The 25,684-nt window shown below is 39.0% G+C and overlaps 2 protein-coding genes across 5 annotated transcripts in view; one reads left to right on the top strand and one right to left on the bottom strand.

The window, feature by feature from the left end:
- The window catches only part of LOC131231685 (universal stress protein A-like protein), a 40,195-nt gene extending 37,242 nt beyond the window's left edge, over positions 1–2,953 (bottom strand). The window contains exon 1 of the mRNA XM_058227973.1: positions 2,666–2,953. Within this exon, the coding sequence (XP_058083956.1) occupies positions 2,666–2,921 (256 nt within the window). The 5' untranslated portion in view covers positions 2,922–2,953. The remainder of the gene's footprint in view (positions 1–2,665) is intronic.
- The window catches only part of LOC131231684 (uncharacterized), a 44,342-nt gene that overhangs the window by 9,751 nt on the left and 8,907 nt on the right, over positions 1–25,684 (top strand). For 2 of the 4 annotated variants that reach the window (XM_058227970.1, XM_058227969.1), the window contains 4 exons: positions 7,074–7,796; positions 14,080–14,214; positions 24,630–24,713; positions 24,795–24,905. In XM_058227970.1, coding sequence (XP_058083953.1) covers positions 7,074–7,796; positions 14,080–14,214; positions 24,630–24,713; positions 24,795–24,905 — 1,053 coding nt within the window. The remainder of the gene's footprint in view (positions 1–7,073; positions 7,797–14,079; positions 14,215–24,629; positions 24,714–24,794; positions 24,906–25,684) is intronic. The other 2 variants (XM_058227971.1, XM_058227972.1) reach the window with 2 other exon arrangements.

Here is a 25,684-nt window from a genome sequence, read left to right on the forward strand (position 1 = left end):
TGAAAGAAAATTGAAGTAAGGTAGCCCAGAACTTATCAAACCAGGCTTGGGGAGCCTGTTTCAAACCATATAGAGAGCGCTTCAGCTTACACACATTCGACGTTGATGACGAGCAGAGGCCAGGAGGAGGTGTCATGTAAACATCTTCCTGTAAATCACCGTGAAGAAATGCGTTCTTCACATCCATCTGACAAAGGGACCATCCTTGAGAGGATGCGATGACAATAATAGTACGCACAGTGGTCATTTTAGCGATATGAGCAAAAGTCTCCTCATAGTCAACCCCATACTCCTGGCGGTTACCAAGGGCAACCAAACAAGCCTTATAACGGTCCACAGACCCATCAGGCCGAAGTTTCACAGAAAAAACCCACTTACATCCAATTAGCTTGACATGAGAAGGACAAGGGACCATGTCCCAAGTCTGATTTTCTTGAAGAGCTTGAAGTTCTTCCTGCATAGCCTTTCTCCAACACTCATGTTTATCAGCTTGTGAGTAGGAATTAGGAATCGACACAGTTGATAAGGTAGCCGTGAAGGAGGTATGAGGGAAACCATACCTATCCGGTTGATGAGAAGTACGGCCAGATCGTCGACGAGGATGCAAAATGGGATCAGGTGGTAGATCAGACTCAGGAAGGGGTAGAGTTGGTCGACGACGTTCATACACAAAACCAGGCTTGAAGCGATCAGGAGGGCACATCAAATCATCAAAGTGAGGAAGAACAGAAACTGCAGGAGATGATGTAATAGAACTAGGAAAGAAATATTGATGCTCAAAGAAAACGACATTACGATATATATGAAATTTATTGGAAGAAGCATCATAGCATACAAATTCTTTTTGAGATAAGTTATATCCCAAAAAGACACATTGCACAGATTGCGCAGAGAGTTTGTGACATTGATGCGGAGGTAGATGCACAAAATAGACACAGCCAAAAGTGTGTAAGTCAAGAAAGCTAGGGTGCTGTTTATGCAGATGATAGTATGGAGAGTCGAAATTTAGCACTTTAGAAGGCAACCTATTAATCAAATATACTGCTGTAGCTAAAGCTTCAACCCAAAATTTAGGAGGAACAGAAGATGCAAGTAACAAGGTCCCAGCAACATCTAACAAATGTCGATTTTGCGCTCAGCCACGCCATTCTGTTGAGGCGTATAAGGACACGAGCGGTGAGAAACAATTCCTTTGTGACAAAGAAACTCAAGAAATTCATGAGACATTCTCCACCAGAATTAGTTCGTAAAGTCTTAATGCTAGTGGTAAATTGATTCTCAACATATGTTAGAAACAATTTGAAAATAGCAAAGACTTCAGACTTATAGCGTAGAAAATATACCCAAGTATGCCGACTATGGTCATCTATGAATGTCACAAAATATTTATAATGAGCATGAGAAATGACAGTAGTAATGCCTCATACATCACTATGAACAAGGTCAAAGCAATTCTTTGCCCTACTCCCGGAAGAAGGAAAGGGAAGAATCTTACTTTTTCCGATTTTACACGTAGAACAATCAAAAGATAAAACATGAGGCAAAGAAGAATCTTTTTTTCCCCAACGAACCAGAATTCAGCAAATGAGATAAAACAACATTGTTTGGATGGCCTAAACGTTTGTGCCATACTTCACAATTATTGGAGATAGTAGTACAAGCCAAAGAAATGATACTAGGAATGGAAAAGTATAATGGAAACAGTCTCCCAACTTTATGCCCCTTCGCTATTGTCCTCCTCGACACCGGATCCTGCACATGACAACCATCACGAGAAAACTGAATATTATAATTATCATCCACTAATTGTCCAACCGAGATAAGACTCATAGAAAGCCCAGATGATACAAAAATATTAGTAAGTGATGGTGCGATATCACCAATTCCAGTAATCGGTAAACGATGGCCCTTAACAACTTGAATATTAGAAGAACCAGTGTACTTACGAACATTGCTAAGCATATCAGGAGATCTAGTCATGTGATTGGATGCAGCGGAGTCAACAAGCCAAGATTGAGAGGGTATATTACGTATAGTACCCTTACCTTGCAGCCCCAAAGCGGAAAATGCCGATACAATCATTTGCTGCACCATTTCTGGTGTAAGGGCAGGTGTAGCAGCAGTGGAAGATGACACTGGAGCGAGATTTTGAGTGCTGGTTACCCCATCCGAAGTGTGGCCAGTAGCAGTAGCATGATAAGCATTCACGGGTCGATTTTGAGGACGTGTTGGGCATTCTTTGATGATGTGACCCTTCTGTTTACAGTAGCTGCATAACTTTTTAGCACAATGGGCAGCAATATGCCCATAATCTTTGCAACTGTAGCACTGAACTGTACGCATGTCTCGAACCCTCCCTTTGCCTTAAGCAGTGTATGCGACAACATTCTCTTGCGGAAGCGAAGATTGAGTAAGAAGACGACGTTCCTCTCGAAGAAGTGCTCCAAAACACACGTCAAGAGATGGTGAAGGATCCCTGTGCATTAGGTTGGAGCGAATAGACTCGAATTCTGGCCTTAGTTTCATTAAAAACCGGTCTCTTTTGCTAACTTCATGGACTGCTTGAACAGAAGAGGAACTCAGCCGACACGTCGGCATACACAATGTCAGAAAACTCAGCCCAAAGATTTTGAAAACCACAGAAATATTCCTGAACAGAGTGTACCTTGGGAATAGGCAGCAAGATCAGTTTCCAACTGAAATCGCCGGGCGGAATGATCGTGATGATAAACCTTTTTCAAGTACTCCCACATCGATTTAGCCGTCTTGTGCGACCTTAAATTGAGTGTAAGCAGTGGATCAATAGACCCAAGAATCCAAGTCATCACGCGAGCATCTTTCACCTTCCATTGAACCAACGTCTTAGGATCGGTAGGTGCTGGATCACTCCCATCAACATGTCCCCACAACTCCTTTCCCATGACAAAAAGTTGAAACTAAAACTCCCAGGCAACATAATTCTTCCCAGTAAACCGAGTTTGAAAGACTTCTGAGTTGGAGTTGTTAGCCATAACTAGAATCTCTTGAAATGCACAAAAAAAACTGCAAACCAGAACCACACCCAAGAAACCAAAAAACCAGAGTCTAGAACCATGAAATTTGGACCAAAGACAAGGTTGCAGAGAGTGGATCTGATACCATGTTAGATTTGCTCAATGACCCTCAATTGAGTGGTCCTTTTCTTATATAGAAATCATTTTCCCTACTTACAATATATCCCTTAATTACAGCATAACAGCGGCATCTATATCCCCTAATTACAGCCCTTAATTACAGCATAACAGCAGCATCTATATCCCCTAATTACAGCCCTTAATTACAGCATAACAGCAACATCTATATCCCCTAATTACAACATAATATCTCCTAATTACAGCAGCATCTATATCCCTTAATTACAGCATAACAACAACATCTATATCCCCTAATTACAGCCCTTAATTACAACAACATATGGTACAACAATATATGGTAGGTTTGTTGTCTATCCTACTAACACAAATAAAGGATTTAAATTTCATCTTTTAAAAGGGGAAGATGTTTGCAAGCCCATTAAAGAAGGTGGGGCTGGTATAGGAGATCTTCTCACTATGAACTGCGCTCTTCTCGTGAAATGATTATGGTGTTTTGCCATGGAGGAAGGGAATTTCTAGAGAGAAATCATTGCTTCCAAATATGGGTTACAACTAGGGGGGTTAGGAGGCTAAGGAATCCACTCTTTACAGGGCTTCAAATACTTGGAAGTCGATTATGTCCCCCAAGTCGAAGTTCAGGAAAGGCATTTTTTTAGAATAGGTGATGGGTCTAGAGTCAGATTTTGGGAAGATGAGCGGTGTGGCGATTTCCCCTCATTACAAATCTATCCCAATTTAGCTCGGCTAGCGCCTTCAACTAATATTAAAGTGGCAGAGTGCTTCTCGGTTAGGGGTCTTGAAGTATGTTGGACTCCCCCTTGCAGAAGAGGATTGGCATATTTGGAAATGGAAGAGCTCGTCTCTCTTAAAGGCTTAGATATGTTTCGCCTCTAGGTGGTAACGATGAAATGGTCTGGAAAGCCCATAATTTCGGGAAGTTTTTGGTTCACTCGCTCTACAATATGATCTGATCCTTCATTTTGGGTGTCGACAATGGCCACACCTACCACTTTTGGCATTATGATGTTCCCCCTAAAGTAGCGACTTTCACTTGGTAGGTAGGAAGAAAGTTCTGACGATTGACAACTTGCAAAAGTGGTCCATGGTCATCCCGAATCGATGTTATCTTTGTGAGAAAGTAACGGAGTCTGTTGATTCTTTTTCTCTTTCACAAACAATGTGTGGTCTCATTTCTTATCCTCCAACTTGTTGCGGGTTATGCCAAGTAACGTGAGAGATCTCCTATGGGCGTGACATGGTGGAGGTATGGGTATAAAAGGAGCCCCATGGCACGTGACTCTCCTTGCTGTTTGGTGGGTGACATGGAATGAGAGGAATAAGCGCTACTTCAACAATGCTTCTCACTCAATTGAGAGAATGATTTCATTCGTGAAGGCTATTAATTTTTGAATGGGCCTCTATCCTTAAAAGCCGTGACGGATAGCTTCCTTTGATTCCTCTTGTTCGTTTTTGTTTTCTCGGGGCTTCGTTCCTCTGTATTCTTTTCTTGCTAGCTATTGCCAGAGGCCTTTAATAAATTTCCATTACCCTTTTAAAAAAAGAGAGTAAGAGCCTCCCTCCTAAGCTTTTCCTCTTCCTTGATGTCTAGAGCTTGGTTTTGATTGAGAATGAACCCCGTCTCTTGCTCTCTACATCCCCACACATCCTTTTTCCAATCATTGATCTTGCCTTCGAGGAGCTTCAACTTTTGGAATAGAACATAACCTGGATGGCTCCCACAGTAAAAGAAGCTCACCAATCTTTCACGAGATCAATGAAGCCTCCCACATCGAACAACACTAATTCGAATTAGAACGGTTTGGGGCCCCAGTCCTCTGCAACCTCTAAAAGAATTGGACAATGGTCCGAGACAAGCTTCAGAAGGCCATGTTGGCTCACCAAAGGGAGCTTTATTCACCTAGTCTGTCGAGACTTGAATCGATTTAGTTACCTTGTCTTGCCCATTTGACCAAGTAAAATTGACATTGTCATCGGGAGATCCCCCAACTCATTTCTTTGCACCCATTTTGAGAACTTTCCATGCTCTAGGTAATTTGCCCTCTCGAAGACTTCTCGAAAGAGAATTTGATGGCGTTGAAATATGCTCTCACACACCACGAGAGCCCCCACTTGCTAGAAACTGCATCCAACTCGATGATGATGATGATATGATAATTCATAATTCATAAAAATAAAAAACATATGTATATGAAGTAACTGATGGTGCCTTGAAATTGTTTTTGAAGAATCCATGAAGGATTGCAATCTCTATCTTAGATTCATCTTCCAATCTCCTTCTCTCTCTCTCTCTCTCTCTCTCTCTCTCTCTCTCTCTTTCTTTTTTTTTTTTTGTCGTCGTCCAATCATCATCATCTAAGCCTTATCCTAGCCAATGTTTTAAATAGCGAGTGGCATGTAGCATAGCGTTCACCCCTCTGAAGTGTGAGGCATAAGCTACATACGCTACACAGTACTTCTAGATTTTTAATCAAGGTTGCTCTTGGTTGCACCAATTTCATGATTTCTGCACCAAATTAAATCAATTAATAATGAAATTTAACAATCCTTCGTGATATCTAGTGCAACCAAATGCAACTGAAGTTAATAGGAAAGGGCAATGATTAAGCATAAAGGTAAAGAAAGAGCAAGAAAACTGATTTAATACTATAAATTATATTATTTTACTAAAAGCATTAAAAAGATTAACTAATTTTATTGAAAATGGAAAATGTAACAAATCATTGAAAACATTAATTGATTTTAATATTGCAATGAAACATAACCTGTAATGTGAGTTACGTAGTGTGTAGTGTAGTGTACGTCGCGTGTAGCATCGGCTACACTCAACTTAAGCTATTTTCATGAGCTACGTAGCATTACGGCTATGCTATGCTATATAGCATTAAGCTACACACTACATAGCGCAGCTATTTAAAACACTGTTCCCAAGACCCAACTAATTGGGGTCGGCTACATGAATCCTGTGTTGCAATTCCACTTTATCAAGGGCCAAGGTCACTTAGACCATAGGTCATCAATTCTTTTCTTTCTACCTCCACCAATGTGCTCTTTTTTGTTACTACCTCCACCCACGTCCTTCTGGCCCTTCCCCTTACCCCTTTAGAGCCTTCAACTTGCACCAACTCACTCCTAGTTGGCACAGTTCTTGGTCTCCGTTGTACATTACCAAACCAAGTCTACTTTCCCTCATCTTAGTACCTACTGGTGCTGCTCCTAAGTTTCCTCGAATGCATGCATTTCTAATTCTCTCCTTCCTCATCTTGCCATTCATCCATCTCAACATCCTCATTTCAGCTACACTCATCTTATGAACGTGTTGTTCCTTAACTGCCAACATCCTCATTCCTTTTTTCTTTTCCCTATAAAAAAGAAAGAAAACTTCCTTTTCTTTTTTGATAGATAAAAAAAGAGAAAAACAAAAAACATAAAAAATTAAAATATCCATTAAGGAAATGGATATTATGATCCAAGACTTAATCTTCTAGTCTTCATTAGAGATTGGAGGTTCTTTCTTGTATCCGAGTTTCATCCTCAAACTTGGATGCAAAGATATCGTTCAGCTAAAATGGCTGACCTCATTGGTTTCTGAATGGTATGCTTATACTATGTCTGATGAAGTTAGGATGATTGTGTCATTTGCATCTGAATGTTACAAGATTACGCTCTGTTTCTTTCATGCACTTCTTTGTCTCATCTTATACCTTCCACAATTTTGATTAGGGCTGGCAATGGGCCTGCCGTGACCAGGCAAAATCAATATTTTGAATAGGCCAGGCACGACCAGTTCAAAGTCCGGAACAAGCCCTGGGCCTGCTCGTTGCCGGACCTAGTTTTGATTCTTAGGTTGTTGGTTCATCTGCTGATTATGATTATTGTTATTATTGGAATTATGGATGAAATCTGGTTTCCTTTTCACAGGATATAGCACAGGCCAGAGATGGGAGTATGATGGTTACAGGGCAGTGGTTTTATCGTCCTGAGGAAGCAGAAAAAAGTCGAGGTGGAAGCTGGGAAGCACGTGATACCAGGGAGCTGTTTTATAGTTTCCATCGTGATGAGGTTCCTGCTGAATCTGTAATGCACAAGTGTGTGGTGCATTTTGTTCCTTTACACAAGCAGCTTCCACTTCGTTCACAGCATCCAGGTTTTATTGTGCAAAAAGTCTATGATACTGTTGAGAGAAAACTTTGGAAACTGACTGATAAAGATTATGAGGACTCCAAACAGCATGAAATTGATCTGCTTGTTCAGCAAACTCGGGAACGTATAGGCGAACTTCCGGATATTGAACCAGAAGATGCTTCTGCTGATCAGGATGATGCATTGAAGTTCAAACGGAATCTCAGAAAGAAAACCATGTCACCGATTGATGTTACAAGAGATGATGAGACAACCACCAGACAGGACCAAATGATCAAAGCTGAAACACCGGGGAGCTGTACGAATGGTTCTTCTGAGTTTTATACAATTTTGGCAAACTTCAAAGCATTAACAGGAGTTATGCATCGTGATAAATGTTTAGAGAAACTACTTCAAGGAGTTCGGTTTGTATGCAATTCCAGGGAAGACTTGCAGGCGGATGATAAAGAAAAGGGTGGATCAATTCATGTTGATCATGGATCTCAGGAAAAGAGTCCGAAGGTATGTGGTATATAGTTTCCTCCTGGACCTAGTATGCTCTTTCATAGTTGGGAGCTACAGAATATTTTTGAAGAAAGAATATCAAAAAGCATCTTGGGAACATAATTTAAGCTTTAAGAGAGGATTGTGCCATTGATTCTGACTTATATGCTGGTTGTACAGACTTGTCTGTAATTTATATCCATCTGTTCTTTCCTTTGTGATGAGACTAGGACCTGGGTGACATTTTGGTTTTCTGCTCTCCCATGAAGCTTAGGTCGTAGCTTGTGCTTTTGCCTTGGAGGGTGCTTGGTGTCTCCCACTTGTTTTGGGAATACCTCCCTCCCTTGTAAATTTTTTTTTTCTCTTTCAATAAAGTTTTTGAGTCCATTTGGTAGTAGGACACAATTTACTGTGGTAGGAACATCTGCTGAGTAGGTGCAATCATTGCACTGCCCTTTTGTTTCGTTTGCCTTAAAGTGTTGGAAAGTGTAAATTGCCAATGAAAAAAAAAATCTAGAACTTGGAGGTCTTAAAATTAATCTTTTTCTTTGGATGGTTTCTTAATAGTAATGTTTGCCCTGCTAGAAGGGAAGAAATAAATAAAAAGTGCAACCATTCCATGGTATCCCTTGCATCCTACCACCAATGGACATTTGGTTATACTAAAAATTTCTCTTTTCGATAGCCTTCCCTTGTATGATTTGTTTATTTTGTTTTTGCGGCCTTCCATTTTTTGAGATGATCTTTGTGGAATTTGCCACGTTAATATACATTTATGGCGTAGCCCATATTTATAGTTACCTAAACACCTCTAAGACACATTCCAACTCTAGAACTCTTAACTCAACTTACCATCAAATGAGGATATTCTAAAACCCATTTCACTTCAAAAGAGAATTCAAATTTGAACAAAAATTTAACTGCACGTGAGGCCTTCTAGATATTTCAAAAACTAATAAATCCTAACTTAGAATAAACCTTAAATGAAGAATTCTAACAAAGTTAAATTGCTAACTAGGTTAACGTATAAACTGTAATAAAAAAGTGGGAAAATTAGAAATTGTTAGAGGAGATATATATATATATATATATATATATATACGCCACGTAGCGTAGCAAAATATTGTAAATTTGTAGCGTATGCTATAACTATGTAGTGTAAGCTACATTTATTTATTTATTTTTTGAAGTTTTGTTTGTTAAAAATTGTGTAAAACTCACATTATAAAAACAACTTAAAACTAAACCTTTCTTTGTGTATTTTCACTTAAAATGGTGGCAATCCTTTGTTAAAGTTGGTGTGAAACTCACATGCTAAAAAACCTTCAAAAGTAAACTTAAAAGAAAACGGGTTTTCGAAAACTCCTCTGTGTAGATGACATCTGTATTGTACTTCATACTCTTGAACTGTGGGATTTTTATTTCTTTTCATACTTGTAAGTTGTGACTTGTGGTTTTTAATTAGAAATTATTAATTAAAGTGGTTTGCTTAGAAAGTTGTTGATGTGATAATTATTTGAGTTGGGTTATGACTTTATATATGTAGATTGGCTTTTGATAAATGATAATTAATAATATGTTTGAGCATGCTTATACTTGAAAAAATGAATAATCTTTTAGACATTTTTATATTTTCTGCATTTCTCTTACTACTATTTATCATATTCATCATATTTTAAATTAAGAAATAGATGTATCGTGTAGCTCATGCTATGCTATTTATGCTACATGCTACAGAGGGCTGAAGTTATGCAACACGCGTTACACGATACAGAGAGAGAGAGAGAGAGAGAGAGAGAGAGAGAGAGAGAGAGAGAGAGCTCATAGGGTCCAATCTTACATTATTTATAACAATATGAGAAAGGTACAATTAAATATATGCCCTTATGAGGAAAAAACTAAAGAAAGTGAAGGGACAAATAAGGAAAGCATAAAAATAAAGATAAAACAGAAAAAAGGCTAAGATCAAGGCCTATAACACACAAGGTTTAGGTTTATGTACTTGTGTGTCTAGTCATAGGCCCACACACACAGACACAATACACATTCCTACACTCCCCCTCAAGCCGAGGCATAGATATCAATCATGGCCAGCTTGCCAAGAATACGTTGTCCAACTTCCATTGTAAGAGCCTTTATGAAGATATCTGCCAATTGCTCGGAAGACGAAACAAATGGAGTGGAAACAATATTTGCAGCAACCTTCTCACAAATTAAGTGACAATCAACTTGAATATATTTTTTGTGCTCATGAAAAAGGATTAGAGGCAATGTGAATGGTAGCTTGATTGTCACTATACATGAGCACATGAGTCTTCACAGGAAATCCTAACTCAGAAAGAAAGCTTTTCAATCATAATAGTTTACATATTGTATTTGCCATAGCATGATAATTTGCCTCAACACTAGATTATGTTACAACTGTCTGCTTAATCTTCCAAGTGACTATATTGCCGCAAAAAAGTATAGTAGCCTGATGTAAAGCGACGATCATTCGGAAAACCTGCCCATCAACATCAGAATATCTGTGTCAAGATTATGATGACGACCAAAGATAATTTCACACCCCTAAAATGATTTGATGTAGTGCAAGATGTGGCGAATGGTTTTTAGATGACTAGAATAGGGACCATGGATGAGCTAATTAACCAAAATCACTGCATGAGACAAATTTGGTCGAGTAATCATCAAATATATCATTCTTCTAACCAAGCATTGATGCATACGAGGATCATTAAGAAGTTCATCATCATCTGCTTTGAGCTTCTAACTTCCAATGGAGAATCAATAGGTTTGATACCAAAATTCTCAATTGAAGTCAACAAATCAAGAGTATATTTCTATTAAGACCGAATTATCCCCTTCTTGGACTAAGAGACTTCAATTCTAAGAAAATATTTTTACTGTCCCAAATCTTTAATATCAAATACCTTGCTTATATACAATTTTAGTTTTGATATGCCATTAACATCATCACCTGTATAAGAATGTCATCCATATACACACAATAGTAGTCCCCGTTGCATGCAACTTAACAAACACATAATGATTAAAATGGATGTAAGTGAAATCAATACAAATCAAGGCTCCACTAAACTTTTCAAACCAAGCGCGAGGAGCCTACTTCAACCATATATCGCCTTTCTTTAGACGACATACCTTGCTCTCCTCCCCCTTTCGAACAAATCTAGGAGGATACATATATATTTCCTCGATTAAATCACTATTCAAAAAAGCATTTTTAACATCCAACTTATGTAAGGGTCAATTCAAAGTGGTAGTGAGAAAAAAAATCATCAATACAGAGTTCATCTTAATAGCAGGAACAAAGGTCTTAGAATAATCTCCACCAAAGGTTTGTGTAAAACCTTTAGCTATAAGATGGGCTTCATTTTGACTTATACTTCAATCGGGATTGTACTTGAGAATATAAACCCAACGACAACCTACAAGATTCTTCCCAGCTGGTAACTTGGTTATCTCCCATGTATGATTTTTTTCAAGAGCTATCATCTCCTCCTTCATAGCTCGACTCCACAGAGGAGAAATAAGTCTTAAGATTTTTAGGCATGGTGGAGGAAGGGCACTCGAGAGCAGAAACAAAGGACCTGTGCTGAGGAGACAGAATAATAGGAAACAAAGCGTTGAATGGGATGAGAGGTGCACTATCCTTCTGCTTTTCTAGCAATAACATGTAAGTCCAAGGAAAATCAAGGAAAATAGCTCCTTTCAGTGATAATATTTTGATTTGGCCAAATAGTCTGAATCAAGGAAAATAACTGAAAATAGTTCCTTTCAGTGATAAGTGCAAAAAATAAGTTTTACCAAACAAGCTGATGCAGGACATGAAAATTAAATATGATATGTGAGATTTTAGGCTTAAGATCACGTTAGTTTAGAAGCAATTACACAAATTCCATATCCCACATGAAAGTCCAAACATTCAATTAAGGGAAATCTATGCGGGTCCAGGCCTACACATGATAGGGCTGGATCAATAAAAATTATGAACCAAACGATGCTCAAAGATAATAAATAATCATCCACACGTGCATAGTAATTAGTCCCTAATCCAAGGGATTCGGAAATTCCAATTCGGGGAACCCTAGGGTAAGAAAAGGGGCATAAAATTGGAGATTTGAGTAATTTAGGGTTAAGTTTAGGGATTTTGGGTGAAAACAGAATGAAAGAAAGGAGAGAGACGAACCAGAGAAGTACCGCACGTGTGGACAATAACAATGGCCCAGACGCACGTGCGTGTGATCTCGGCCGCACGTGTGTGGGACCCACTATTAAGAAAAAGGCCACCTTAGCCCTGGTCGGCTAGTGATGGACTCCAAAACTTCCAAATCTCAGCTCGATCCGATGTACGGTTTGTGCGTGGTACTCCGCCGAAGTTTCAGCCCTCCTGTAGGGCCAGATTTTGAAATTCTGATGTGGGGAGGAGAATTCTGCAATAGATGATTGATTTGAAGTATAGATGATGGGGTGAGATGAGGAGAAGGGATGATAGAAGATGGGTAGTAGAGATGGCGATGGATGAGGGTGAATCGGGATAGATGTGGATTTGCACCATGTTAGTTAACCCTTCGATGAAGGAAGGGCTTCACACCCAATTAAGCTTCACAACTCAGAGAGTAGGAAAACGCAAAATTTTTATTAATCTTCAATAGAATCAAAAGAACTACAAGGGGTGCCTATTTATAAGAAAATCCTATACACCAAAACTCGCGCTATGTGCACAACCTATTACTTGGCGATGAAGTAAACTAAAATAAAAATCAAACAAAGAAATCTAAAATGTTCATGATGTTCTAAATAATAACAATAAGCAAAACCTAAAATATGAAATCAATCCGACTAGTGGGCCCCGATCATGAGATCCCATGATGGGCTTTACTCGATTTCGGGCCCAATCCAAGGAACCAAAACTTCGTCTTCTAGCTAGGGGGCCCTCTTTGGACGTCGTCATTGATCCAGATCGACGGTGGGGCCTTCCTTCTTCGTGCGTACGTGTGTAGGGGGCGGCGTGCATGCGCGTGTGCGCGTGATGTCCCCATCACAAGCGTTTATTGAGGAATTCTAGAGTTTCCAGTTATTTTATAACATCCAGCGAAGTATGCCAATTGGGTTCTGATATCGTTAGGGAAGTATTTTTACATGATTATACTTCAAATTACTGTTCATTACATGCTAAGAATTTGGATTTGGAGATCTGCCAATACTGATTTTTGCTAGGCTAAATAAATATACATGTACTCGGGTAACATAGCTTTTGGTGACTTGGGGCATATTATGTTTTCGTGGATGAATGATATATATTTTGGTCATAATTCTGCCCAAGCTTCAGATTTGGTGTTTGAAAATTATGGTCTTCAGTGTTTATTCACCATGAAGATGGTATCGTTATTCTGCCCAGGATTTTCACTACTATCCAATTGGTGGATGTTCTCTTCCTTAATGGTAATTTGACATATATTTTATATAATGTGTTTTATTTGATGGGTTTTGAACTATGAGGAAATAAAAACATACAAGTATTTAGCAAGGTTCAAAATACTGGAGTGTCTCATAGCAGATGTATAGTGATTAATTCATCCTATGATACAAATATACAAGATGTCCCTATCACTTTACATATGCATATTGAAGGTGTCGTTTGTATTTTGTATCATTGATGCATCCTGCTACAAAATGCTTTCTATCAGAAAGTATCCTCATATAATTTTATGGAATTCAATGGGACACCAAGGTCGATGGTATTGGTAGGCATGTATCATTCGGAATGTATTCCTGAAAATTCATGTAGTTATTTGATATGTTCAAACTATATTTTAGAAGTTGGTGACTTCTTATTTGATGCAGTTCATCATCATGCATCATCTTGAGTATTGAATTAGAGCCAACTTATATATACAACCACCCTGGTGAGAATACCAATTGCGTGCAGTTCCTTTTAGCCAATGTTTCCAAACACTTGTTTGAGCAAAGGCGGGTTATCAAGTACTAGTTTTTGGATTATTTATGATTCCTCCTGTTTTATTACTCTCTACACAGTTGTGATTCATTTCATTCATTATTTTTTTAAAGGATTGTTGTGATTCTTTCTTTTTATGCCATGATTTACAAATTTATCAACTGACATTCCTTACTGAGTTCTACTACTCAGCAATGTTCAAAATCCATGTCCTGATTCTTATGAAGTTCTTCAAAAGCATCCTATCCTGATTCCAGTTTTTGTGCGCTAGTGGATAATGTTTAGTATACTTTCTAATATGGGCATGCAATATTTTGTTTCTAGGATGGTGGAGTCATTCTGTGGCCTGATGCTGCTGTTCAAGCAGTAACTGCCCTTGAGAAGGCTTCATATGATTCTCTTGGTTTGGATTTTCAGAAATACAACCAAAAGATGCGGCAGTTGCTTTTCAATCTCCAGGTTAGGAGATTGTTTACCTACAACTTACTTATTTTCGCTATTGGCTACTTGAGTTCGATATACGAACACTCTGCCTCTTCTTGCATGGGAGATTGTACAAGTCAATGTTTTTTTTTTTTTCCTCTACAAAAAGTTGCTCCGAAACCTTTTACAAGCTCCTATTTCTATTTTTAATTACTGGAAACAAGTAACACTCTCAGTTGCTTATCCAATTTTAACTAGAGAGGTGTGTTTCACTGGAAATTCATGCCTGCAGTTTAGAAAACAATTACTTTATATTGTAATTCCATGTTGTCACTCCCTGCCATATGATCTTAAGCATTTAATTCATTTGGATGTTTGCTACTGTGCCATTTATGAGTTCTTGGTTAGAATTCTACTGATTATCCTTTTGGGGATTTGGTACACTTCAAAATTTTGTAATCTTGTTCAAGATAGTTTTTATGTTTTTGCAGATTATGCTTGGGTTGCTCATGATTATTTTATCTAAACACTTATACATGAGATAAAACAAGATGATTCCATATTCTTAAGTTTGTCAACATCCTGAGTTCTGATTTTTTAACCATTGATCATGTGATGTTTGTGTGCAAAAATAGGTAAAAACCACCAAACTTACTGTACCCGAATAAGACCTTGGTATATCTTCACATTGTATTAACAACTCCTTTATAAACTAGAAATCCATGCATATGCAATATGGATAAGAATCTATCTAGATATGAAAAAATATAATTTAAAAATTTATGCAAGAAGGGCGAAGCACGCCGAAGGAAGGTGGGTTGTTTGATTTCCTTGTCAGATCCATCCACCCTAAATGCACAGGCCATAGGTTTAAATGATTGGAGTACCCTCGGGCCTTGTTACATAGTACTGAAACCCGACCTACCTTTTGTCTTCTTAAATATGAACCTCAGATACCTATTCTGAGGTCTGTCAATGGGTCGAGTTGAGCTCTGTCCGAGGCTGGTCTGCAAAGTAGAACCTTACCCCAAGCTCAACTGACCCATGACAGGCCAAAACCAATAAGCTTGAAGCTGTCTGCAGCTTGGTCTGAGCCCAAGTCCAGCCCATGTGCTGTAAAATAGGTGCTCGATATCACCCAAGGTACATTTACTTCCGCAGTGGGATCCACCAGATTAACAGCATGGGTCATAGATTCGATGGGCCCACTTGCAACCCTAAAAGACAAAAAGAAAGAAAGAAAGAAAGAGAAAGACAAACTGCTGCAATGTGTATCGCAGCAGAGAGAATAGTTATCAATGGATTTGGGTTCAGCTTTTTTGTTATTTCTTCAACACTGGAGAGAGGCGTAGGACTTTTGAGGATTACAGTTTCTTTGAGAGAAGGCTTTTAGTTGTGAAAAAGAGGTAGGAGTGCCTTTTCTTTTTCTTCTTCTTTGGAGAGATTGGAATAGAGGGAGTGGGTGGGGCTAAGCACTAGATCTGGGTTTATTTTGATCACTTCTCTTGTGAAGTTTTTCTTTTTTTTGAGAGGAAACAACAACTTTTATTGAAGAACACGCCAAATGGCAAGAAAGAATACAAGATAAACAAAAAAAAACCCTAAAACCAGCCTAGGCGAGAGTTACATAAGCGGCTCATTCGGAAGGAAGGCCGTTGATCCTGCAAATGGCCTCCTCAACCGACAAATATTCATTCTGAAAACAACAAGCATTTCTTGCCCCCCAAACAACCCACATGACAGGCATAATATGGAGCCTCCATTTGACTTTTCCGGATTTCCCATTTCCTCCCCCATGCCAAGTCCAAAGAAGATCCTCCACAAATTTTGACATAACCAACAGTACTGAATAGAGAGAAAAAAAGTCGCCGATCTTCATCATAAACGGGCAGTGAATAAAGAGATGATCAATTAATTTTGTGTCTTCCATGCACGTCAAACATATGTTTGGCAGAATGAGGGGTCTTCTTTGAAGGTTGCCGATGGTAAGGATCTTCTTTCTAGCCACTAACCAAACAAAAACTACAACACGGCGAGGGGCGCCATAAAACCAATGGTGGAAAGGATGAGCAAGTTCTCGACGATTACTGGGCACGACAATCATATTGTTTAGCTATTTTACAGAAAACTTACTCGATTGGTGAGCACTCCAAACCATGGAGTCAGAAACTTGACCTAAAGGCATAAGATTTTTTAAGCACTCTAACAAACCCACCATATCATTAGTTTATGCATCCGTCAAATTTCTACGACAAGGCAGATTCCAAACAAAGGAGCCGTTGGATATGGAGACAATTTGTGACTAACACGAACCGGTCAGTAGCAATGTGAGCTAGTCTTGGAAAAAGATCTTGTAATGCTCTATGCCTCTATCCCCACACCAAATATCCACACATAATCTAATGTGACACCCATTTCCAAGGGAGAAAGCAAGTCCTTTTTGAACAAATTGCTTTGTTGCCGCAATTGCCTTCTAAATGGATGAGGCTCTATATAAGGAGGATAGGCGAACAAACCACTTGCCATGCTGCGACCCCACTTGCTATGAGCTCCCTCCACAGCCTCCCCTGTTCAGATACAAACCTCCAATCCATTTACCAAGAAGAGCAATATTCATGTGCTCTAAGCTTTTGATGCCCGCCCCTCTCGATTCAACAAATTTACAAACCTACTCCCATTTAAGGAGATGAAACTTTTGTCTCTCCATGGAACCTCTCCAAAAGAAGTCTCTTCTCATCTTTTCTAACCTTTACAGAATCGATTTCAGACATTTGAAAAGTGAGAAAAAGTAGATCGGCATATTTGCGAAAGCTGTCTTGATCAGGGTCAAACAACCACCATAACAGAGATAATGAGTCTACCAAGTTGCAAGCTTCCTCTTGATTCTTTCAATATCCTTGGCCCATAGATATTTAGGAGGCTTACCAATACATAACGGGAGACCTAAATATGTCTTCGGGAAGTCTCTTGTCCTACACCCGAAAGAAGTTGCAAAAGGCAGAAGGTCTTGACCACTGATGTGAATTCCTAGCATTTTCGACTTAGCAACATTTATCTTCAATCCCGAAACTGCCCAAAAGAAAATAGTAATTTTTCGAAGATTATCTACTGAAATTAGGTCCACATCACAAAAGAGAGTATAATTTGCGTATTGGAGACGCGTGAAAGAAGCACTATTGTTAGCAACCTTGAACCCACTAATCAAGCCATTATCCTCTCCCTTGTTGAGCATCCTACTGAAAGCTCCCCCAACGACCATGAATAGATATGGAGACAAAGGGTCCCCCTGCCTTAGACCCTTGAATGCTTCAAAGAAGCCTTTTGGAGACCCATTGATCAAAATGGAAAAGGAGGCGGATCGTACACAAGCCCGCATCCGCCCTCTCCATTTTTGTCCACAACGCAACCTATCCATCTGTCTCCCCACAACAAAGGTGCCCTGATTCTCAGATATAACCTTGCCAAACACATTTTTAAATCTCAAAGCGAAGACTTTTGCCCAAATTTGCAAGCTTTATGAGTTGGATATCTAAGTTAGGCAGCTCTAATTGTGATTCAGTGGGTGGCCTCTCATGTTCGAGGGGACAAGTTGCATGTTCGGATCTGGGCAAAAGGAACACATCAGAGATATGACCAATTCATCAGATGGGCAACATTGTCAACATGTCATGGACCAAAATTAATATTGGTCCCCCTTATCAACATGGTGTGCCATAATGGCCGTACGGGGCTGTAAAGGCTGTTACGTAAAGGTAACGGTGGCAATTGTTACACGTTACGAGGTCGTAACGGCCGTAACAACCGTTATAGAAAAAATGACCTGTAATAGCTGTAACAGTCCCCGTAATTGTAGTAACAGCCCTGTAACGGTTCATTACGGGGATGATACAAGTTTTCGTTTTTTTTTTTCAAATAAAAAAAGAGACTGTAATGGTCTGTATCATAAAGGTAATGGTCGTGGATGTTACAACCACCATTACCGTTATGGAATACCTTTCTTATCAGGCAAGTCCAACTTGTATGAGAAAAATGGGTGGCTAGAAAAAGAAGCCAACAATTCAAATTCAATGTGCATGTATAACTCAGTTGGTGATTGTACAACCTTGATTTTTGGTATTTGTTATGTTCATAAATGCACACTACCTGTTGAATGGCTTAGATCTTGACACATGTGCAATATTGACGTGTTTTGCTTCTTCACATGAGGACCCTTGTGTAATCCGACTCTCCCACATGAATGGGTTGAGAGTCCTGTGTGGGTTTTGCACCATATATGGTGGTGACTCATGCTAGTCCAATGTCGCAATGATGTACAACTATCCTAAAACCATCCAAATTGTGGGTTTCATTGTGGATAGAACACCTCTAAATTAAACTGATTAAGCAATCCTTACTGTCCAATTAATGGCTATTGAATGGATGGTTAAAGGTAAAATAATGACTCCTAATAGAACATCTTAAAATTTCACTGATTAAGCAGTCCTTACTATCCAATTAATGACTATTAGATGGTTAGAATCTCTAAAATTGCACTAATTAAGCAGTTCTTACTGTCCAATTAATGGCTGTTAACTGGATGGCTAAAAGTAAAATAGTGATTGGTCCAAATTATAAGGAAAAATGATATGGTCAATATTTTCTCAGTGAAAATTTCCTATTATGCTCGATCCATAGTTGGGTCAACGATTTGGACAGTTTGGATTCCTGTACAACTATGGGATGTGTACATTTAAAGAGTCACCATCATTTTTAAATGGTGCAAAAATAAGTAGGAGTCTTAGTCCCATGTAAATAGCCTCTAGTGTTGGAATAGTCTGTTTGGAGTACTCTACAACAAATTTTTTGTTTTTTTTTCTCTTTTGAAAGATGATGCAATTTATTAAGAGTTAAAAGCCAACAAGAAAAAACCAAAACAAAATTGAAAAAGAAAATACAAATTACCACTTAGGCACCCAATCCTTGATACACAATTTAGCCCAGCTGATAGCCCCTAGAGAAGAACTGCTTTTATTACGAAAACAACAATTATTCCTCTCGCTTCAGAGAGTCCAGAGAACGGTGAGCAGAGCGACCCTCCATCTGTCCCAGCCCTTTCTCTTGGCGCCGCCGGCATGCTCAGAATGAAACAGACCCTCAATAGAGTTTAACATCACCAGAATACATTAAAAGAGAGCAGAATACTAGACCAAGCATCCCAAGCGAAGGGCTAGTGGATGAACAAATGATCAACCAAATCTGCATCTTTGAAGTAGAGGAGGCATATGTTTGGTAGCACCATAGCCCTTCTGTGAAGATTGTCGATTGTAAGGACCCTATTACTGCCAACATGCTAGGTCAAAGCCAAAACTTTAGGAGGGGCACTGTAGGACCAGATAGGGCTAGTATATGGCTGTTGGAACCAAGATTTTCAGGCCAGGAAATGAGAAAATAGAAGGATCTTAATGAGAAAACTCCTGATTTATCTTCCAACCAAATTGGTGAATCTTTCACACTTGGAAACAGCTAAATCCCTTGCTAATGAGTTAGAAGTTGCACCATGTCATCGATCTCTGAATTTGACAAATACCGCTTGTAAGGAGGAACCCACGCACCTCCATCTCCTGAATTCGAGAAACAACGAGTGACAGGGACACCATCAACAAAATAGATGCTAGCCATACTGGGAAATCTGAATGCAGTGAGGACTCCCAACTCCAAACATCTTCTTAGAATTTGACCCGAGCCCCATCCCCAACCACAAAACCCACACTCACAGGCACTCACAGCATGGTGTGCCGTAAAGGCCGTTACGTAAAGGTAACGGTGGCAACCGTTACACGTTACGGGGTGGCCGTTACGAAAAAAAATGACCAGTAATTGCCGTTAACGATATGTTACGTCCCTTATAAAGGCCATAATAGCCCTATAATGGTCTATTATGGGACAGATACATGTTTTTTATACTTTTTAATCAACATTATGAGGCAAATACAGGTTTTTCAGGAGTTTTTTCAATAAATAAATAAATAAATAAGAGACCATAATGGCCGTTACGGGGCCATAACAGTCGTTATGCCCCGTTTCGTAAAGGTAATGGTGGTGGCCGTTATGGCCACTGTTACCATTATGGAACACCTTGACTCACAGACACTTTACTCGCAACCTGGCCAACAACCTTCCAAAGATAGGACGCTTGATAAAGAGACAAGTCCGTAGTCCTAGAGGTGTACAAGAGTTGAACCGAGTCGAGCTTGGCATAGCTCGACTTGGCTTGGCCACTAGCTGACGCCATGTCGAACTCGGCTCGGCTTGGTCCTCGAGCCTGACTGGCCAACTCGGCTCGGTTTGGTCAGCAACTCGGGCCAGTTCAAGCCAAGATCGAGCCGAGTTCGCTTGTGCAACATTTTCACAAATGCATGGACTTTAGCTGTAAATTCTCACTGTATGTAAAACATCAGCAACAGTTTTACAAGTATTTCATCAAACACCCTGTAGGCAACATCAAAATCAAGAAAAAAGGGTATTTGTTTCATATACATACCTTCCTTGCCACCAGTCAACACTTCGTTGAGTCATTTCATCAACCACTTGGTGAGCAACATCAATATCAAAGAAACCAAGTCACCGAACTGGTTCGGCCCAAGTTTGATTCGAGTTGGGGTTCGATCCGAGTCGAGTCGAGCTCGGACAAGCTCGAACTCAGTTTCGAATTGAGTTGAATCAAGCCTTTTCAAGTCGAGTTGAGCGAGCTAACCGAGCTAACTCGTTTCATGTACAACCTCCTTAGTCCACCAACCCATTTTGGAGTTGCCGTATTTACCAACAATGATGCTCCTTCATAGACTGCTCTCCACCACCCCAAATCTCCAAACCCATTTACCCAGTAAGGTTGAATTCACGTTGTTGAGCGGTGTAATGCTAACACGCCATCAATGTACGACCTACACACCTCCCTCCAATTCAACAAGTGGAATTTTCCTTAGCTGTTCCGCCTTGCCGAAGGAAGTCCCTTCTAAGCCTATCAATCCTAGCAAGAATATACTTTGGACATTGGAATAACGACATAAAATGGAGAGGGAGATTGGAGAGGGCATCCTTAATTAAAGTGATTCTACTCTCAAGGGACAAAAGTCTACTTTTCCACGGCGAAAGCTTCCTCTCCATTCTCTCAATCACCTTGTCCCACAGATGTTTTGCGGCTTTACTAACACATTGAGGCAAGCTGACGTAAGAAGAAAGGAGGGACCCGATCTGACAACCAAAAACACCAGCCAACCTAGATACCTCCTCCTTAGACAAGAGGATCCTGGGTAGCTCACTTTTAGCGAGGTTTACTCTGAGCCCCGACATGACTTCAATATTCCTAAGTAGTGTAAAAGGGATTGGCTATTAGCTCACTTTTAGCTTGGTTTGCTCTGGGTTCTGAAACATGATTAATTTTGGGACGTCTCTTCATCTTGGACAGGCCTATTTGAAGAACGGGTTGGATGGCATTTAAACAACATGCTAAGGCCCAATGAAGGTCTCTATGATGGTTATCCCCATCCCTATTGTTCCTTCTGCGGTGGCCCACTTGGATTGATTGGACAAAGTGGGTGTCACAAACATCACGGTGTGCCCGTAGAGCTTGGGCTTTGTACATTTCCTAGAACATTTGTTCTAGAGAAGTCTGCTTTGGAATAGTCTTTTTCTCACAAAGAAAGAGACTATTACAATGGGGCACTTAAACTCCAGCAGAGTATGACTCTTGATACACAAACACTAAGAAATCATACACATGACACATAAATTAAATTGAATAAACTGTGGAACCCACTGCCATTAAGTCATAATGCTAAAATAATTTGGTTGAATAATCCTAATCTCTGATCCTTCATTCATGGATACTTAATGTCCAGAATCTGATAGTCCAATAATAAACTAAGCCTAGTTTTTGTTTCACTATACATCTAATCTAGGACCCATAAATCGGAGACTTTAATTCGATTTACCTGTATGCCATTTATGCATTATCCAAGTAATTTCTAACTGCCTGCATATCATCCATCACACTCTCCTACTGTATCAAAGTTTTTCTCATTACAATGATAGAAATATAAAGAGAGTTAATTGCATGGAATAGAGTTGCCTAATTGAGACATTGAAATTCTAGAAATGCATTATAAAATAATTAAGCGGATGGAATTTATTAATTACATTCATGGGAAATATTACAAAAATTCCCTTGATATCCTCAACAGGCCAGGCTGATGTGCCTATATGCATAGCCCGAGCTCAGCCCGATTAATAAAAAGCGTTTCAATTTCAGGCCTGCACTTGGCCCTTGGGCTTGATACACCAGCCCAAGCCCAGACTAAAGTGTGCCTTTAGACATCGCTTGAACCCAACCCAATTAATAAATGTGCCTAAATTTTAGACTGGGGTGCAACCCTAGGGCCTAATACACTAGTCCAAGCCCAGCCCATAGCAGGCAAGGCCTAGGAGCCCTATGGGTTGGCTTGGCCCATTGACAACATTACCTTTTCCAGCTACTTACCGTAGATCTTGACAAAACTGCCTTTCTAAGCCACATAATGTACCTACAAAATGAACTATTAAAGTTTAAAACACTAACCTATTCCAAGTCAACATCAAGGGTTGTGATCATGGTTCTGAATCTGTTTTGGATGTCATGTGATCACTCCCATTACGCGTTATGGGGTTGAACTGCTCCATTAAGTAGAAATGGGCGGTGTTGACCAATAGAGGCCAGTATGCCCTGTATTAGCACCGGTATGAGCTGTTACGGCTGATATGGACTGATATGTCCATAAAACCCTGTTGCGAAATTTTTGTTTTCAAAATTTCTCTCATTTTTCTACTTATTTCTTCATTTTAGCCATGAAAAAGCTTAGAAACTAATTTTAGACTAGATCTAGGCCTATTTTGAGGATCAAAACATAACATTTGAGTGGAATTCCATGAATTGAAGCGGAATGGGAGCATTTTGAGAAACATTGGAAGAAGGGGTAAATTATATCTTTTTTCTTTTTATTCCATTTTTTCATCTTTTGTTGTATTCACATGTAATGTGACCCTAATCCACCCAATCATGCTTGATTTGTGTTTGATTAGGATCTATTTGGTTGAATTTTAGCTAGTCAAGCTGATAGACATCATTCTTATCAAAGAATGGTCTGATACACCATTACATACATGTTAAAAACGCACAAATACACATGATACAAAAAAGAAGAAGAAAGATTCTGATGTTTTTACATTTTTTCCTTTACAAAAAAAATGCTAAAAAAAGAAAAAAATCGGCCGATACCAGTCCATTATGCCTGTAGTATATCGTCTTTGGGACTGGCTGATACTGTATTCAAAAGCATGTTTATGATAATGCCCAATCTGTTTTTGGCACCCATGAGGATTTTTTTTATTTTTATTTTTCCTGGAAGATTGAACTGATATATAAAAAGAATGGAGCCAAAGGCAACCCAAAAAAAAAAAGAAAAGAAAAAACAAGGCCGAGGCCAAAACAACAAAATCAACTGTACATCGCAAAAAAGAAAGAAATAAAGAAAGAAAAAGAAACCTACAAAACCAACTATACAACTTGAGACAGAAAGACACCTGAAGTTGGTAGAGTGGCCAGCAACACCAATAGCCAAGGAGGGAAGAAATGAGAGAACGGTCTGAAAGATTAAGACCAAGAGACCATTCCCGCAAGTCCTGAAGAATCATATCCGAAAGCCTAGATGACAGACATATGTCCCAAAAGCAGCGGCTATTCCCTTCTCTCCATAACTCCCAGAGAGTCGCCAACAGAGCCAAATGCCAAAACAGTTATAAATATGTTCCTCATACCCAAAAATTAATAGATAACAAACTTCACGTCGAAACTCTATGGTTAGATTGAATTTCTGAAAAAAACCCGTATGCACATATTTCTATAACACCCTTAGAAACTTTAGGCATCCTAATACCGTTCTTTGCCGAGATTGGTTAGCATGATCCTTATGTTACTCTCTATCAGAAATTATGTAGCCACAGTGTTAAATATATACCGTGGATTTATAATGTTCAAGATTTGCAGTATAAATTATTATTTTTTCAATAGATGATGACATTTACACTTCTATAGATCATATCATCATTATCTAAGCCTTATATTAACTAATTATGATCAACTAGTTTATAGACAACGTGTGGTATTTAATATACTAGTCATAGGGTGATTTATAGGGGCACTTTATCATAAGAAGAAATTTTTTCCTTTGCCTTTTTATTCCATCCTTAATATCACAAAAGCTTGATTGTCTAAAGTGCTGTGATAAGCAGAGACAATGTTCTAATTCATCAATACTTCAATTTGTTGTGGTTCGGCAATGTTTATTCTGCATTTTGTTTCAAAATAATCATAAGGTAATTTTTGTCAATCTAGGTTAATGCTATTTGATGTTGATAATTTGTCCAAAAAAATCTTGCAGAGGAATGAATTGTTGGCAAGGCGTCTAGTGAATAAAGAGTTGGAACCTTCAGTTATTCTGAATATGTCACCAAATGAATTAAAGGTGCAGTTCCCACGTCTGGATACATTATTTCTGTATAATTTGATATCCAACATATACCATGTTTCCACCATTTTATACTAGATTAATCTGGAGCCAACAACTGGATGCCTTCAAATGCATGTTCAAAACCAGGAGATGCACTTCCATTTGTTAGTTTCTCAAAAGAACACCCACGATTATTCCCGGAAAATTGTTAGTTTTCTTTTTCTTTCCTTTTTTTTGCTAATGGTGAATGCTTTATCTATTTAGGAGCTTATAATTGTATTTTGGATGTTAGGAGCATTTTCAACCATAAATGGAGTCATTATTTAAGATCTAGGTAAACTTTTGTAATTTGGCAATTTTGCAGAATCAGTTAAATCTTGGACAACAGGGATTGGTTCACACATCCATTCTTTTGCTTTACTATTTATGCTAAATCTAAATCCATTATCAGGCATATGTCCGTGTGCTTAAATGTATATGGCTAACAACATCTGACCAGACATTTTTCCTAGGGTGGGGTACTATTTCTTAAGTTGCATTCTTCAAAGATTTTGTCTACCCAATCATGACCTTTTTCTGGTTAAGATCAGAATGAGACTCCTTAACATTATGAGGCACAAAGATGGTAAATAACTGGAGCAAAAAGACCTGTAGAGGAAGAAAAAATACCTTCAAAAGAAACAAAGTTATTAATTAGATGAGCATAAGTGCCCCCCCCCCCCCCCAAGGGAAATTGGAAGAGAAGATAGATTAGCAGGGAAGGATCGTCGTCGTCGTTGTAGTAGTAGTAGTATGGAATGTTTGTCCTTGATGCTAAATATATGTAATTAAGTACTTTTTTCACAAAAATCTGATTTGGTAAGATACGAAGGTTAGGATCATTTAATATTTATTCTTTTAAAAAAAGAAAAATTATTTTCATGGTCCATCCACAGTGGGCCCCATGCTGACAATATTATTGATCATGAAACCAATGTGCCTACCTA

Source organism: Magnolia sinica, chromosome 17 (assembly GCF_029962835.1).
Source record: "Magnolia sinica isolate HGM2019 chromosome 17, MsV1, whole genome shotgun sequence".
NCBI classification, from domain to species: domain Eukaryota; kingdom Viridiplantae; phylum Streptophyta; class Magnoliopsida; order Magnoliales; family Magnoliaceae; genus Magnolia; species Magnolia sinica.